This window comes from Prinia subflava, chromosome 20, assembly GCF_021018805.1.
Source record: "Prinia subflava isolate CZ2003 ecotype Zambia chromosome 20, Cam_Psub_1.2, whole genome shotgun sequence".
NCBI classification, from domain to species: Eukaryota; Metazoa; Chordata; class Aves; order Passeriformes; family Cisticolidae; genus Prinia; species Prinia subflava.
The window spans coordinates 8,574,877-8,587,368 of record NC_086266.1 but is presented as its reverse complement, the minus strand read 5'-3'; the positions used below and the strand labels follow the sequence as shown (position 1 = coordinate 8,587,368).

General features: G+C 52.0%; 1 protein-coding gene across 4 annotated transcripts in view; it reads left to right on the top strand.

Annotated features, from left to right (window-relative positions):
* MID2 (midline 2) overlaps positions 1 to 12,492 on the top strand; it is a 65,309-nt gene that overhangs the window by 34,285 nt on the left and 18,532 nt on the right. For 3 of the 4 annotated variants that reach the window (XM_063416978.1, XM_063416977.1, XM_063416979.1), the window contains exon 3: positions 8,645 to 8,740. The exons of the other annotated variant lie outside the window; for it this stretch is intronic. In XM_063416978.1, the coding sequence (XP_063273048.1) occupies positions 8,645 to 8,740 (96 nt within the window). The remainder of the gene's footprint in view (positions 1 to 8,644; positions 8,741 to 12,492) is intronic. 4 annotated transcript variants of the gene reach the window in all.

Here is a 12,492-nt window from a genome sequence, read left to right as displayed (position 1 = left end):
CTGGCAGAGCCCAGATCTGGCAGGATGTGCAACAGGGATTTGTTCACCCACATATCCTTAGGACATTGAGGATCTTGGGAAGGATCTGCACTGCTTGCCAGCACTTCGATCCTCCAGCTCCAGCAGCAGGAACTTCCTCTTCCCCAAGAGGAAGAAGGAACTTGCTCCTTTGCAGCCTCCATAGAGTAATCCTCCTGTGCAGGGAGGGCTTTGGGCATCATCCCCAAGGCCACAATGACCCAAAAGGGTGACAAATGAGTCCCTTTTGGTGCGCAGGAAAGACAGAAACCCGAGAGGATGGCAGGCTGGAAGGTCGAGACTGAAGGAGCTGGTGGACATATGCAGTGTCTTCTTTTGGTATTTTTCTCTCTTTCCTCAATTTTTGTGGTTTCATCACTGAGGCAGAATAAAATAAGATCATTGTTAATGGCTTACTTTTCTGACAGAAGGAATTTTTCAGGGAAGCAGGAATTCCAGCAGCACTCGGCTCCACTGGGGACAACAGAGCTGCCTCTTGGGTTCCTCCCAGAATGACCCCTGGGTTTTTCTGGGGCTTGTGTGGGAGGACCTCAGCTGGTGGCGAGCTCTGAGGCTGCTGCCAGCACTGGGTTTTTTGCTCACTATCACCCCTCCTGCAGTGAGCTCAGAGGGGGGAAGTGGGGGGCCTATTCCCCAGACCATCCACCCCTCGGGCTGTGCAGCTGTGGTGGTTCCTGCAGCAGAGCATCAGAAAGTGACCCCTCTATAACTCCTGGTTTGGAAGGAACCAGGAATTACTCACTGGAGAAAAAATTCCTGGAAAAAGGCATTGCTTGGAGTGCTGGAAATCTTTTCCTTCCACTCTGTCCTTTTAAAGGAATAAATAAAAATAGTGGGAAATGCACAAATACACTCCAGGCTCACTGTAGTTTGGGAATTTTTAATAGCAAATGTAGCACATTTAATAAGATGTCTGACAATCACATTCTTTTAAGATGAAAAACACACGGCCTGAACTGGGGAGTAAAATCTCGGTGTTTAACTAGGACAGCCGTGACAAGCAGATCATGCTTAGATGACTTCAGGAATGAAAACTGGCTTACCAAACTCAGGATGAATTTAATAAAATATTTAAACAGTTTTCAATACTTCTGTAATGATACAGAAAACCAGGATAATATCCAAGCGGAGAAGAATGCCTTTGGAGAGATTAAAGGATGTAAAGACTGAAGGACCTAAATCAGCCATATGCATTTCTGCCAGGATAAACCTCTGTGATGCCCAGAGACTGCCCCACCTGAGCAGTGTACTTCCCATCCTGGAATTGTACAAGGCCAGGGGCTTGGAGCAACCTGGTCTAGTGGAAGGCATCCCTGCCCATGGCAGGGGGTGGAACTGGATCGGCTTTAAGGTCCCTCCCAACCAAAACCTCACTGATTCTGGTGAGTGCTTGAGGAGCTGGGGGACCTGCCCCAATGCAAACAGCTGCCTTGTGTGCTGCTAGCCCCATCATACCCATCGAGGCAGCAGGCAGTGCAGGGTGGCACTAAAATGTCCTCTTCAGGCTCTTGTGAAAGCTGCTCTGTGAGAGCTGCTGCCTCCTGGCCTGTTCATGGGAGTTCCCCATGCTGGGCTGGGAGGATGCCTGGTGCTCCAGCAGCTGTGTGCCTCGGATGTGCCTTCTGACTGCTGGGGGGGCTGGGTCCCCCCATGTCCTGCCACGTGTCCTGCCTCTCTATGGACTGGAAGTAGGTGTCAAGATCTGTCCCCAAATGTCTTGGTTGATAAGGAAGGATGCAGGAGAGGGAACACCCAGAAGCTGCTGTGCTGTGCCCTGGCACAGAAATGAAGGGAACCAGCCTCTACTGGAAGTGTATTTGGTGGAAGTGTGAGAGCTTGCCAAACTTGTCTTTGGGCAGCTCCTGGGTTTCCCTTCCAGTTCCAAGAACTGCAGGAATGTGCAGGGCTTTGCAGGGCTTTGCAGGGCTTCTGCCTTGAGCTGCACACTTAGGATGTGGGAGAAGGTCTGGTCACCCAGTATTGGGGAGGGTGCCAGCTGCCTTATTCCCATCATTTTTCTTATCTTAGCCAGGAAAATGGCTGTTGAGAGGAAAGGGTTAAAACCCGGAGATTTGGCGAGGAGTATTTTTGCTCAAAGTGACCTTGCAGATGGGAATGCTAAGATCATCAGTGTGGGAAAACTCCGTTTATTATACCGAGTTTTGTTCATCTTCTGCCTGTTTTGAGAAGTAGAATTCCTGTCTAGGGGTAACACATTCTGACAGACATGCTGGAGCCTCCTGCTGGGAGACAAAGTGATCTTAAAAACACAGCCGTGTGATAAACTGCATGTGCAAAAAGCTCTCTGATCCCAGCCCTGCCTGCTGGGATGAGCTGAGCCTAAAGGAGCAGTGTCAGAGCAGTGTCCCCGTGTGTCTGTGCCGCCCAGCATTGTTATGGAGGTGGTGAAATGCTTCTACTCCTGGCATTTCCGCTGTGGTTTGGTGTCACCCTGGTTACCTATGTGTGTTGATTCCCACAACAGCCCGGCGTGGCTTGCCAAGGAGCAGCTCATCCCATGGGAAACGTGTGTGTAGCTCCAACAGCACAGGTTCTCAGCCACCGCCAGCCATTCCTCTTCCCCCTGCAGTGAGGAGGATGGCCGTGCCAAGGATTTTCAGGTGTCGGGGCTCTTACAGTATTTTGCCTTGAAGGAATATTTTTTGGAAGCAAAGCCCCTGCTGCTGTTAAGCAGCACAGGGACAGGGTAAACGAGGAACAGGGAATGTGCACTCTAGAGCTGCACCAGGCAGCCAGACACAAACCTTGCCAAAACAATGCTCAGACCAAGTCTGCAACTAATCAGCGACTTTGGAGAAACAACAACATTAAACTAATTTGTGTGACTTTTTCCGCTTGTGACTTTTCCCCAGGACAGCTTTGATTTACAGGAGAAATAGCAGCACTCCCCACCCCTCAGGTTGTCTACAGGAGCAGGAACAGTTGTTCACATTTCTGGGTAGCAGAGGCCGAAGAGTGAGGCATTGGGAGGAGGTGAGTGAGACCCTAGGTCACTCCGTCAGCAGGTGATGGAGCAAGTTTTACCTGCAGCCATTTCTGTCCCTCTCATTCCTTCAGTTGAGCTGTACCCCAGAAAGGCAGGAGCTCTGCAGGTGTCATTAAATGCTGGAGCTGCTGGAGATGTGTGGCACTGGTAGTGGTGTCCTATGGAGTGTGGGTATGAGCGACACCTCCCCATGGGTGAGGCAGCTGCATGACACATCCAGAGTGTGCTTTTAGCTCATGTGGTGGGACAAGCAAGGGGTTTGCTCCCCAAGACCAGGCAGGTTTGAGCGATGCTGGTTGGCTCAGCCCAAGAGGAGATGCTGCAGAAGAGCCGACAAGACACAAATCCAGGATGTGCTGATTTGGCAGCACACGTGCAGCGGCTGCAAATCCCACGCTCGGCTCACCCTGTTTACTCGGGGTTTTCTGCTTTAGTTTTTCTCGCCTCAATTTAAATTCCCAAGGAGACACAAGACACAGTAAGTGCTGATGCAGCCCGCACTGGAATGCTGTGTGGAGGAGCATGCATCCCACTTGCCTGCCTGCCCCCCAGCCCTGCTCAGCCCAGCACAGCTGCTCCTATGGGCTCTTGACGGTTCCTTCCTTTCTTTCATCCCATTTACAAATTCGAGCATGGCCACTGAAATGGTGGATTTGCCCCACTGTGAGCAGGATCCAGCCCTAGATCTTGTCAGGCTGGGATTACCCTGTGCTTTCTGTGGGGTGGAGGGGAGGGGCTGGGCACTGGGGACATAGCTGGAGCACTGTGTGCCCAGGTAGCATGGGTGACTCCCACCACAGGGCTCATGATGGATGTGGCTTGGAGCCCTGGCTGTGACAAATCTACCCATGTGTCACCTGCATCCCCAGCCCTGCTCCCTGTAGAGAGTTTCCCTCCAGAGCTGCTTCTGAACTGAAGGTGAGCATAGAAAGAGGCAGTCAGGATTTAAGCCTAATAGATGATCAGGGATTAAACCTGATGAATAGATTTGGAGCTGCTCTTTCATTGCTCACACTGCTCAGGGGACATGGGGCATGCTGCTGCACCCTCAGGTGTGTGTTGGTCAAGTGCATCACCCTGGTCCCCATCCCCTCCATGCTGAGGGTCACTGCCAGAGCCCCTTTGCCTGGCTCAGGCTCTGGCTCTTGACTCTTCAACACCATCAGAGCCCCCCCAGTCCCATATCGTGCAGAGCCACTTGGTTTCTAGGTCAGCTCTGCCAGTGGGGAGACAGCAGCCCTGAATGCTGGCAGAGGTTTCAGCTCTTGCTCAGTCTGTTTTGCTCCAAAGCAAATGCATTAGTGTCACACATGGCAGCTCAGTCCTGTCTCTTTGTCACTTGTCCTGTTGTCTAGGGACATTCTCTGAGCAAAGCCCAGTAGCTGACTGGCTATATTTTTCCCCAAAGTTTTTTGTTTTTTTTTTTTTTCTTGGTGGTGGAATTTGATTCTAAATATAGAATTGTGGAATCACAGAATGGTTTGGATTAAAAGAGACCTTAAGCTCATCTTGTTCTACCTCTCTTCCTGGGCAGGGACACCTTCCACTATCTCAGGTTGCTCCAAGCCCTGTCCAGCCTGGCCTTTGACACTTCCAGGGACGAGGCAGCTGTGCCTCACAGAATTTCTTCCATATATCTAACCTAAATTTCCCCTTTTCCAGTTTGAATCACCTAGATGTGCTGCTGCCAGGGCTGGTGGTGGGCTGTGCCGTGTTCAGCTCTCTGTGCAGCCATGGGAAGGGGAGGTGGGAGTGGGAACATCCGCTGGTGCAGGAGCAGTGCCAGGCTCTGGACCTGCTGTGGCCACCGAGAGGAGCCTGATCTGTGCAGTGCTGTCAGTGCCTTGGAAGTGTCCAAGGCCAGGCTGGACAAGGCTTGGAGCACTCTGGAATAGTGGAAGGTGTCCTTGCCCACGGCAAGAGGTTGTATGAGATGAGCTTTACAGTCCCTTCCAGACTTCTGTGATTTTAGCTTGGCAGTGCAGAGGTAGCTGCCAGTGGAGTGAGAGGATGCTGTACCAACCCCCCACCATCACTGTCCTGCTCTAAAATCCCCTCAGAGCAGATGGGGTTGGAATGACCCTGGTGGGAGGTCATTCCCTGCAGGTCACCCTGTCCAGCTACTGCTTCCCCAGAAAGCTGCCCCAGCACTCCTGAGACAAACCATGTCAATTCCGTCATGCACACAGTGGGTGCCTGGGGCAGGAGCTCTGCAGAGCAGTGTTTTGGCCAGGAACAGGGACATGGCTCCAGTGCAATTACAGCTGCCTCACGCTATCAACAACTTTGTGGTTTTAAAAAATGAGCAGCTCCCTCAGGAGCTCCATGGCAGACTCCTGATGCCCCTGGGCAATGTCCTGGCAACATCTGTGTTCCCTGTGCTGCTCCAAAACATGTCAGAGGACACTCAGCAGGAATCCTGCCCCGTGCTGGGACCTGGCAGCACATCCTCAGCCCCGAGGCCTTGACTGTGCATCCTCAGCATGGCAGCAATCCCAGATGGCCACCACTGGTGCTCATCCCCTGCCCTGTCCAGGTGATGCTTGTGAACGCTGGTGGCTTCCAGGAACTGGTTTTCCTGCCACTTTGGCATGCAGGGAGCATTTAGGAGTGGGTTTGGCTTGATGCCTGTGTGCCTGCACGTGGGTTTGTGGATGCACATGTGATTTGTGTTTGTGGTGCACAGTACTCCATTATTGGAAGTGATTATAGGTGAAGAGGGGCAATGAGAAAAGCCCTGCGTAAATCACTTGAAGTATCACTCTCCAGTTTTGGCTGCCTTCCGATAAAGATAAACACAGAAACCTGTGTGGAGTGAGGCAGAGCCAAAGGACACCCTCTGTGCCATCGTGCCAGTCTGTCTCTCGTCCCTCCGAGCAGCGCTGAGGGATGGCAGCAGGCACCCACCACCCCTGCATTCCTGTCCCTAGGGCTTTGCTGGCTCCAGGGTTCTCCAGGTCCTCCCATCCCACACCCATGGGTTCATGCTGCTGGAGGAGATCTGAGGTTTGCGTGGCCCAAACCCCTGGGGACTTGGACCCCCTCAGCCTGTGTGATGCATGGGGAGCCTGTTCTTTGGCCACCTGCTTGGGGCTCACAGCCTGCTCTGTTCTGTCTCTCAGCTGGTGAAAGCCACAAGGCTGACAATGTTTTCAGTGAACCAGCTTCCAGCCTGGTGGATGAGCTGGGGACTGGCCATGGAGAGCAACTCTGGCCATTGCAGGCAAGGTTGTGTTTGATGGGGCACAGGAACCAGGAGGTCACCGTGTATTTATAGTTCCTGAAGTTGTCTTGAACCTGCAACCTTGATGCCTTCTTCAAACAGAGAAATCCATGTTTAGTTCAACTGCTTTGGTATTTGGAGGAAAAGGAAAATCGGGTTGGGTCTGCAACTGAACAAACGTGACCATTGGTACTTGCACAGGCCAGTGCTGTGTGATTGCTCTGCTCTGGCTGGGTGGGAATGGATTTATTGTGCATCTGGTCACTGGCAGATAAAAGGGCGCAGGTGCTGAGCTGCTCTGTTGGAGTCATGGGAAGGTTTGATCCTGTGGGTCCTTGACACTCAGGATGGAGGAGGTTCAGCCTGTCCCAAGGTGCCTGGGCACTTCCCTCTCTGGTCCTGCTGTCCCTGGGTGATCCAGGCCCTTCTCCCCACAGAGCACCAGTGACTCCTGCTCAAGGCCTTTTTATCACTTTTTCTCACTTGTCTCCCCAGCTGTAGAGAAATCACCTATTTGTATTTCAGGACAAAAGGTGGAGGTTTGGGGAAATGATGGGCATTTTATAAAGCAATTGAAACCCAACCCCTGTAATTGCTGTAATTTATATACACCTACAAAATAACCAGCTGGTGTGATCCAGGCTTCAAGCCCATTTTATTTGTTTCAGCACGTCAAACAGATGGAAACATTCCATCTATGTTTTCCTGGGATGCAGAGGGGTTGGTAGCAAGGGTCTGTGGATGCAGTGAGGGGCAGGGAAGCAGCAAAGGGCTGTGGAACCATTGCTGACACCAGTATAGCACCTCCATTTGCCTCAGCATTACCACAGAGAGGTGTGATGAAGGGATTGGTACCTGGGGACGGGGTTTGTGTGTGTTTGTGGATGGCAGGAGTGATGCCATCCCCTAGAAAACTTGGGATGCTGCAAATGGGGTGTGGGCACATGTGCTTCAAAGCTGTTCCCCAGCCTCCCACCCTGTCCTCCATCACATCCTGGAAGATGAAAGCATATTGGTGTGAGTTCAAAGCTTCAAATCTCAGTGTAGCCACGCTGGTGACGAGGGAGGTAATTAGCAAGTGAAATGTTAGTTGCTGTAGTGAAATGATGTTTATAATACTGGGCTCTGAGGAGAGGGGGGCGGGAGCAGCTGGCTTTTCCATTATCCATACCCTACTCTGCAAACCCTTCTGGCATAACCAAGGCTCCCTGGATTTTATTCTGTTTCTCCAGCCTATTCCTGCATTCTGCCTTACTCGCCCTTGGCCAGCAATTTTCAGGGTTGCAAACGAGTTTGGAGTATTTTAGGAGCCAGTGGTTTTTCAGGAATGAGTGCTCTGCCTGTGCTCCGTGCCTGTGATTCAAGTTCTCCTGGCTCAGTAGCCCCCAGTTACCCATCTGTGTGGAGAAGGGCCATGTTTATGGGTCTGCTGGGGTCAGATGAAAGCCCCAGACTGCAGTTCCTACCTGCAGATGAATGAACCACCTCAGGGACCCTCTTCCAGCCCTGGAGTTTAAAATATTAATAAGATATAATTTTCTGACAAGTGCTGCAACAGGTACCGAGTTCTTTGTAACAATGCATTCCCCTTCCCAGAACACATGGAACTGGCAATGCTGTGTCTCTGAAATCAGTAACACCCACAAATTGTTCTCCCCTCATGATCATGGATATTGAAATTCCCTCAAATGGGGTCTTCATCCGTGCTTCACTGGATCCTCTTCTTCTCCCAGAATAATGCAGACTGTGGGCACCAATGCAGGTCCAGGCATCCCTGTCCTCTCAGGTTGTGATCTGCTGGCCATGATCCACTGTTCATGACTTCCTGATCAAGAGCTGCTGGCTGGAATCCACTGCCCATAGTCTTCTCACCCAAATCCACTGGCTGTGATCTGTTGTCTGCAATCCACTGGCCATGATCTGCTGGCTGAGAGCTGCTCTGGTGAGCAAAGGGCAGCATGGCTGGGGACTGAAAGCCAACACAGGGCAGCTGAGGTCTCCCTGCCTGTACCATTGTAACTTCAGCTGAAGTGGTTGGCAGAGGAGACTTCCCTCTCTCATGGCTCTTGTTCATCTCCCTCACCCTGTGCAGAACAAAATTCATGATGAAAATAGCCAAAATTTTCTCTCCAATGGAGTGGCAAAGGGCAGACACCCATGCTGTCCTCTCCAGCCAGTGACACCCCCGCAGTGCTGGGCTCATGGGCAGGAGCTGCCAAGGACCCCCAGAGCATTTGCCCAAAGTTATTCCAGTGTCCCTCCTTTAGGCAGTGTGCTGGGTGGCAGAGGGTCTCAGTTCCTGGCAGGAGACTAGGGACACTCCAGCTTTGCTGACCTCTGTATTTTTCCTTTTTCTTCTATTTCTGGACCTGCAGCAAACCCTGGAGACAAATCTCACCAACCTGGTTAAACGCAACAGCGAACTGGAAAACCAGATGGCCAAGCTGATACAGATCTGCCAGCAAGTGGAGGTGGGTGAGGGCCAGGAGGGACTGGGGGAGGTGCCTGGGACAGCTCCCAGCTCAAGGGAGGCAATGCATGGATCACCCCAGAGTCCTTTCCTGGGGCTCACCTGTGAGCCGGGATGAGTGTGGGTGGTAGTCCCAAGCAGTGGAGGACACAGGGATGTTCCCAGAGGTCTGAAGGAGTAGGCATGATTGGTGGCCACTGAGAAGAGACATGGGCTGCTGAGCTGGCTCCAGGCAGGAGGACCTGCCTGCTGCTCTGTGCTGGGGGCAGCAGCTGCTTTTGGTGGAAGACTGAGTGAAACCAAGTGTGGAAACAGGGCTCAGCCAGGTGACACTGAGCCTGTAACAGGGCTCATCAGCTGGATGAGACTGAGCCTGCAAAGAGGTCTCAGCTGGGTGACACTGAGCATGCAGCAATTCCTTGAACTACCAGCTTCCCATAGGACTAAACCCCAGGCTGCTGCTGGGTTTGCAGCCGTGGATTCAGGGAGTTTGCCAGTGCCTGAGAGAGCACAACCGTTGTTTACTTCACCCTCGACACCCCAGACCTTGCGGGTTGTGCAACTCCTGTGCCTCCCCTGCACTCCCCCAAGCCATCCCACGGGCCCAGCAGTCAGCAGGATGCAAAAGTGCTGTGGTAGGATGTGGGGATGTTGCCTCAGGATGCTGCAAGTAAGACAGAGGAATGCTGTGGTGGAATGCTGTGGCAGGATGCAATAATGCTGCAGTAGGATGCAGGTGTGCCTCAGTGGGACAAGGGATCCTCCTGTGCTGGGGGAGCCGTTTCCCTGCAGCAAAGCATCTATGATGCATTTGCCCAGGGAGCTGCAGCCTCTCCTTCACCACCTGCATCTCAGAGCAGCTGGGGCTTTGGGGCCATGAAGGTGCTTCAAGCCCTGCAGTTTCTGCAGGCAGCATCAGCGCTTTGTTCTTCACTCCCTCAAAAATGTCCTGATGATCTGGCAAGAGGAAGTGAGTGCAGAAGCCCTTTTTGTGAGTGCCAGCAGGGCCAAGTGTGCCGCCAGCAGCTGGCAGCCACTGTCACAATGTGCAAAGAGAAGAAGGAGGGGGCTGAGATGCTCTGAACTTCCAGCCAAAATAAGGAGCAGAAAAATCCCACTTGGCCCTGCAGCATTGCTGGCCTTCTATGTCACTAGTTTTGTCCTGCTTCTCTCTGCCTGCACTCTGCAACACTCTGCAGTAGGAATGCCTTTGTTGGAGCTGTCTCTCCTGGGCTTCCTCTTCCACAGGGCTCAGTGGATTTGGACTGAGTCTGGGAACACAGATAGCAAATGGATGTTTGGCAGAGAGAGAAGGAGCTAGGATGCCCTTGCAGAGCTCTAGTGACAGTCACCAGCCCTTGCTGCTCTAGTGGGCCATGCTTTGGCTCTGAGAACCAACCAGGGATGGAGCAGGGATGTGGCTGGATGTCCTTCCAAGCCCCCTCCTTTGAATCCAGCTCCAATGTCTTAATGATCTGATGTAGGATAAATTGAAAGGTATTTGGTATTTTTTTCTGACCCTCAGAGTCTGAGAGCTCTAAGCTGTCATTTTTGACAGAGTTTGGGAGTTTTCAGCTTTGTCAGACACTCTGCTTAAAATAACAGTTCAAATAACATTTCTCAGCTATGCTGAATGCGCAGCCGGGCCCTCGGAGGCACCTTCGCAGAGAGCACAGTAAACTGTGAAGCAGCAAATATCTGTGCTCCCCATCAATCTGATTCCAGGGAATTTTGCTTTTGAGCTATTTGCAGACGTGGCACACAAGGCAGGCACATGCAATCCCCATGTACTCTGCCCCTCAGACACATTCAGTATCTCGTGACGTGTCCAGAGAGTGGTGCCACCAACACCCTGAGGGAAAGGGGTTTCATCCTGAGAAAGGCGCTGCAAGTGTTCTCAAGGCCCTGAGCCTGTGCTGCCCCTCAGAGTGACTCTGGTGCATGGGGGCCTGCACTGAGAGGTTGAAATGACCAAATCCTGTGGCAGTGATGGAAATGTGGACTAAGGAGAGCAGGTAACAACCCTGCGGAGAAGCTGAGTTTGTAAAATAGGAATAGTACCAGCCCAATGTCCCCGTTGTGGGGAGAGCAGAATCTGCATGTGTTGTGAGGCTGTGGCCTCTGTGTCACTGCAGGCTCAGTGTGAGCTCCTGGTGTCCCCAGGGCACAGCTCCTACACAGCCAAAAACCTGTTGAGGACTGTTGTCTTGGTTTGGAAAGACAGGTGTCTGCTAAGGAAGGCAGGAGCCTCCCTTGAAGGTGTAAGCCTTCTCCCTCCAAATTTCTATAATTTTGAAATTAAGGGGCTCTCAGGCAAAGATATGGGAATAGGAATAACAGTTCTGGACTGGGAAAATTAAACTTTAAATGTAGTAGTACAGAAAACCAAATAAACAAAAAAAAAAACCATTGACAGAGTCAGAATACAACCTGACACCCTGTTGGTCAGGGTGTTAGTAGCAGTCCAGTCAAGTCCTCCAGGAGTGTCCTGTCAAGTCCTCCTGGAGTGACAGATGTGGTTTTGTTGGAGCAGAGATGACCCTGTAGAAGGGTGTCGTTTTCCTCTGAAAGTCCAGTGGTGGTGTAGATGGATCCAACCTTCCTCTGGGAATCCAGTCCAAACAGGCTGCCCTGGTGTTCTGAATCCCAGGTTTTTATCCAGGTAGGAATGCTTGGCTCCTCCCCTTGGGTGGAGCATTTTCCAATGGGATGATGGAATTTTTTCAGTCATGCAGTGAGCCTCGATGGCCCATGAACAGCAGATATCCCCTGGAGGGAGGATGGGTCCTGGAAGAGATAAAGAACACTGCCCCAGCTGGTTTGAACAGATGGACAATTAACAGAAGGTACCCCCACCCAGAGCTATAAGGAATGGCAGAGATAAGGAAACACTGCCCCACCTGTTTATAACAGCTGGTAATAGAATACCTACTTTTGGTTACATCTTGCATTACAATCTAAGAACACTGTGTGAGGTGGGATGGGGTCCTCTGCTCCATCCCTGAGCTGCCGGGGTGCGCAGGAGGAGGTTTGCCTGTGCGTGACTCAGGCTGTGGGCTGAGATGGTGTTTCTCATCCCTATAAGGTGCAGGACAGGCTTTTCCCTGAGCTGAGTTTATTCCAGGACTGTTGTGCCTAGCACATTCCCCACCACCACTGAGGTGGGTGAAATATTTTTTCTCTCCCTTGTTACAGCTAAAAGCTGCCCAGCTTTCCTGCAGCCGTAGCACCTGCTGTGTCTTCATCCCCAAACCCAGCATTTACCTGGGAGCTGGTTCATCCATACTGAGTGGTTTGGCAAGTGTCCAGGTGTTCTTGAGACAGGGATTTGCCAGTGAAGCAGTCTACACTATCCCTTCCATGCTCTGCTGGCCCTTTGGGGCAACCCAGGCCTTGAAAATGCTTATTTTTTGGCAGAAGGCAACTGGGAAAGGGACTGTGGTGACCTCTGCAACTTTAACTGCCTTCAGCCCCCCCGAACATGACCATGGTTGAGGGCAGATTTCTTGCCCTGGACAGGTTTTCAGATGTAGGCTATGCATGGCTACAGATTTATGTTGTCCTGTAGCCATCCTGGAAGGGGAATTCTCCAGGCCTGAGTTGGACTGTTGGGCAGCAGCTGGAGGGATGGACCCAGGGCCGAGCTGAGGTGCCCCAACCTCCCCTCCTGTCCCTTGGCCCAACATTTCCTTCCTGCCCCTTGCTGTACACAGCCTTCAGCCTCATCTTGCCTCACCCTCATGTGACCCAGAA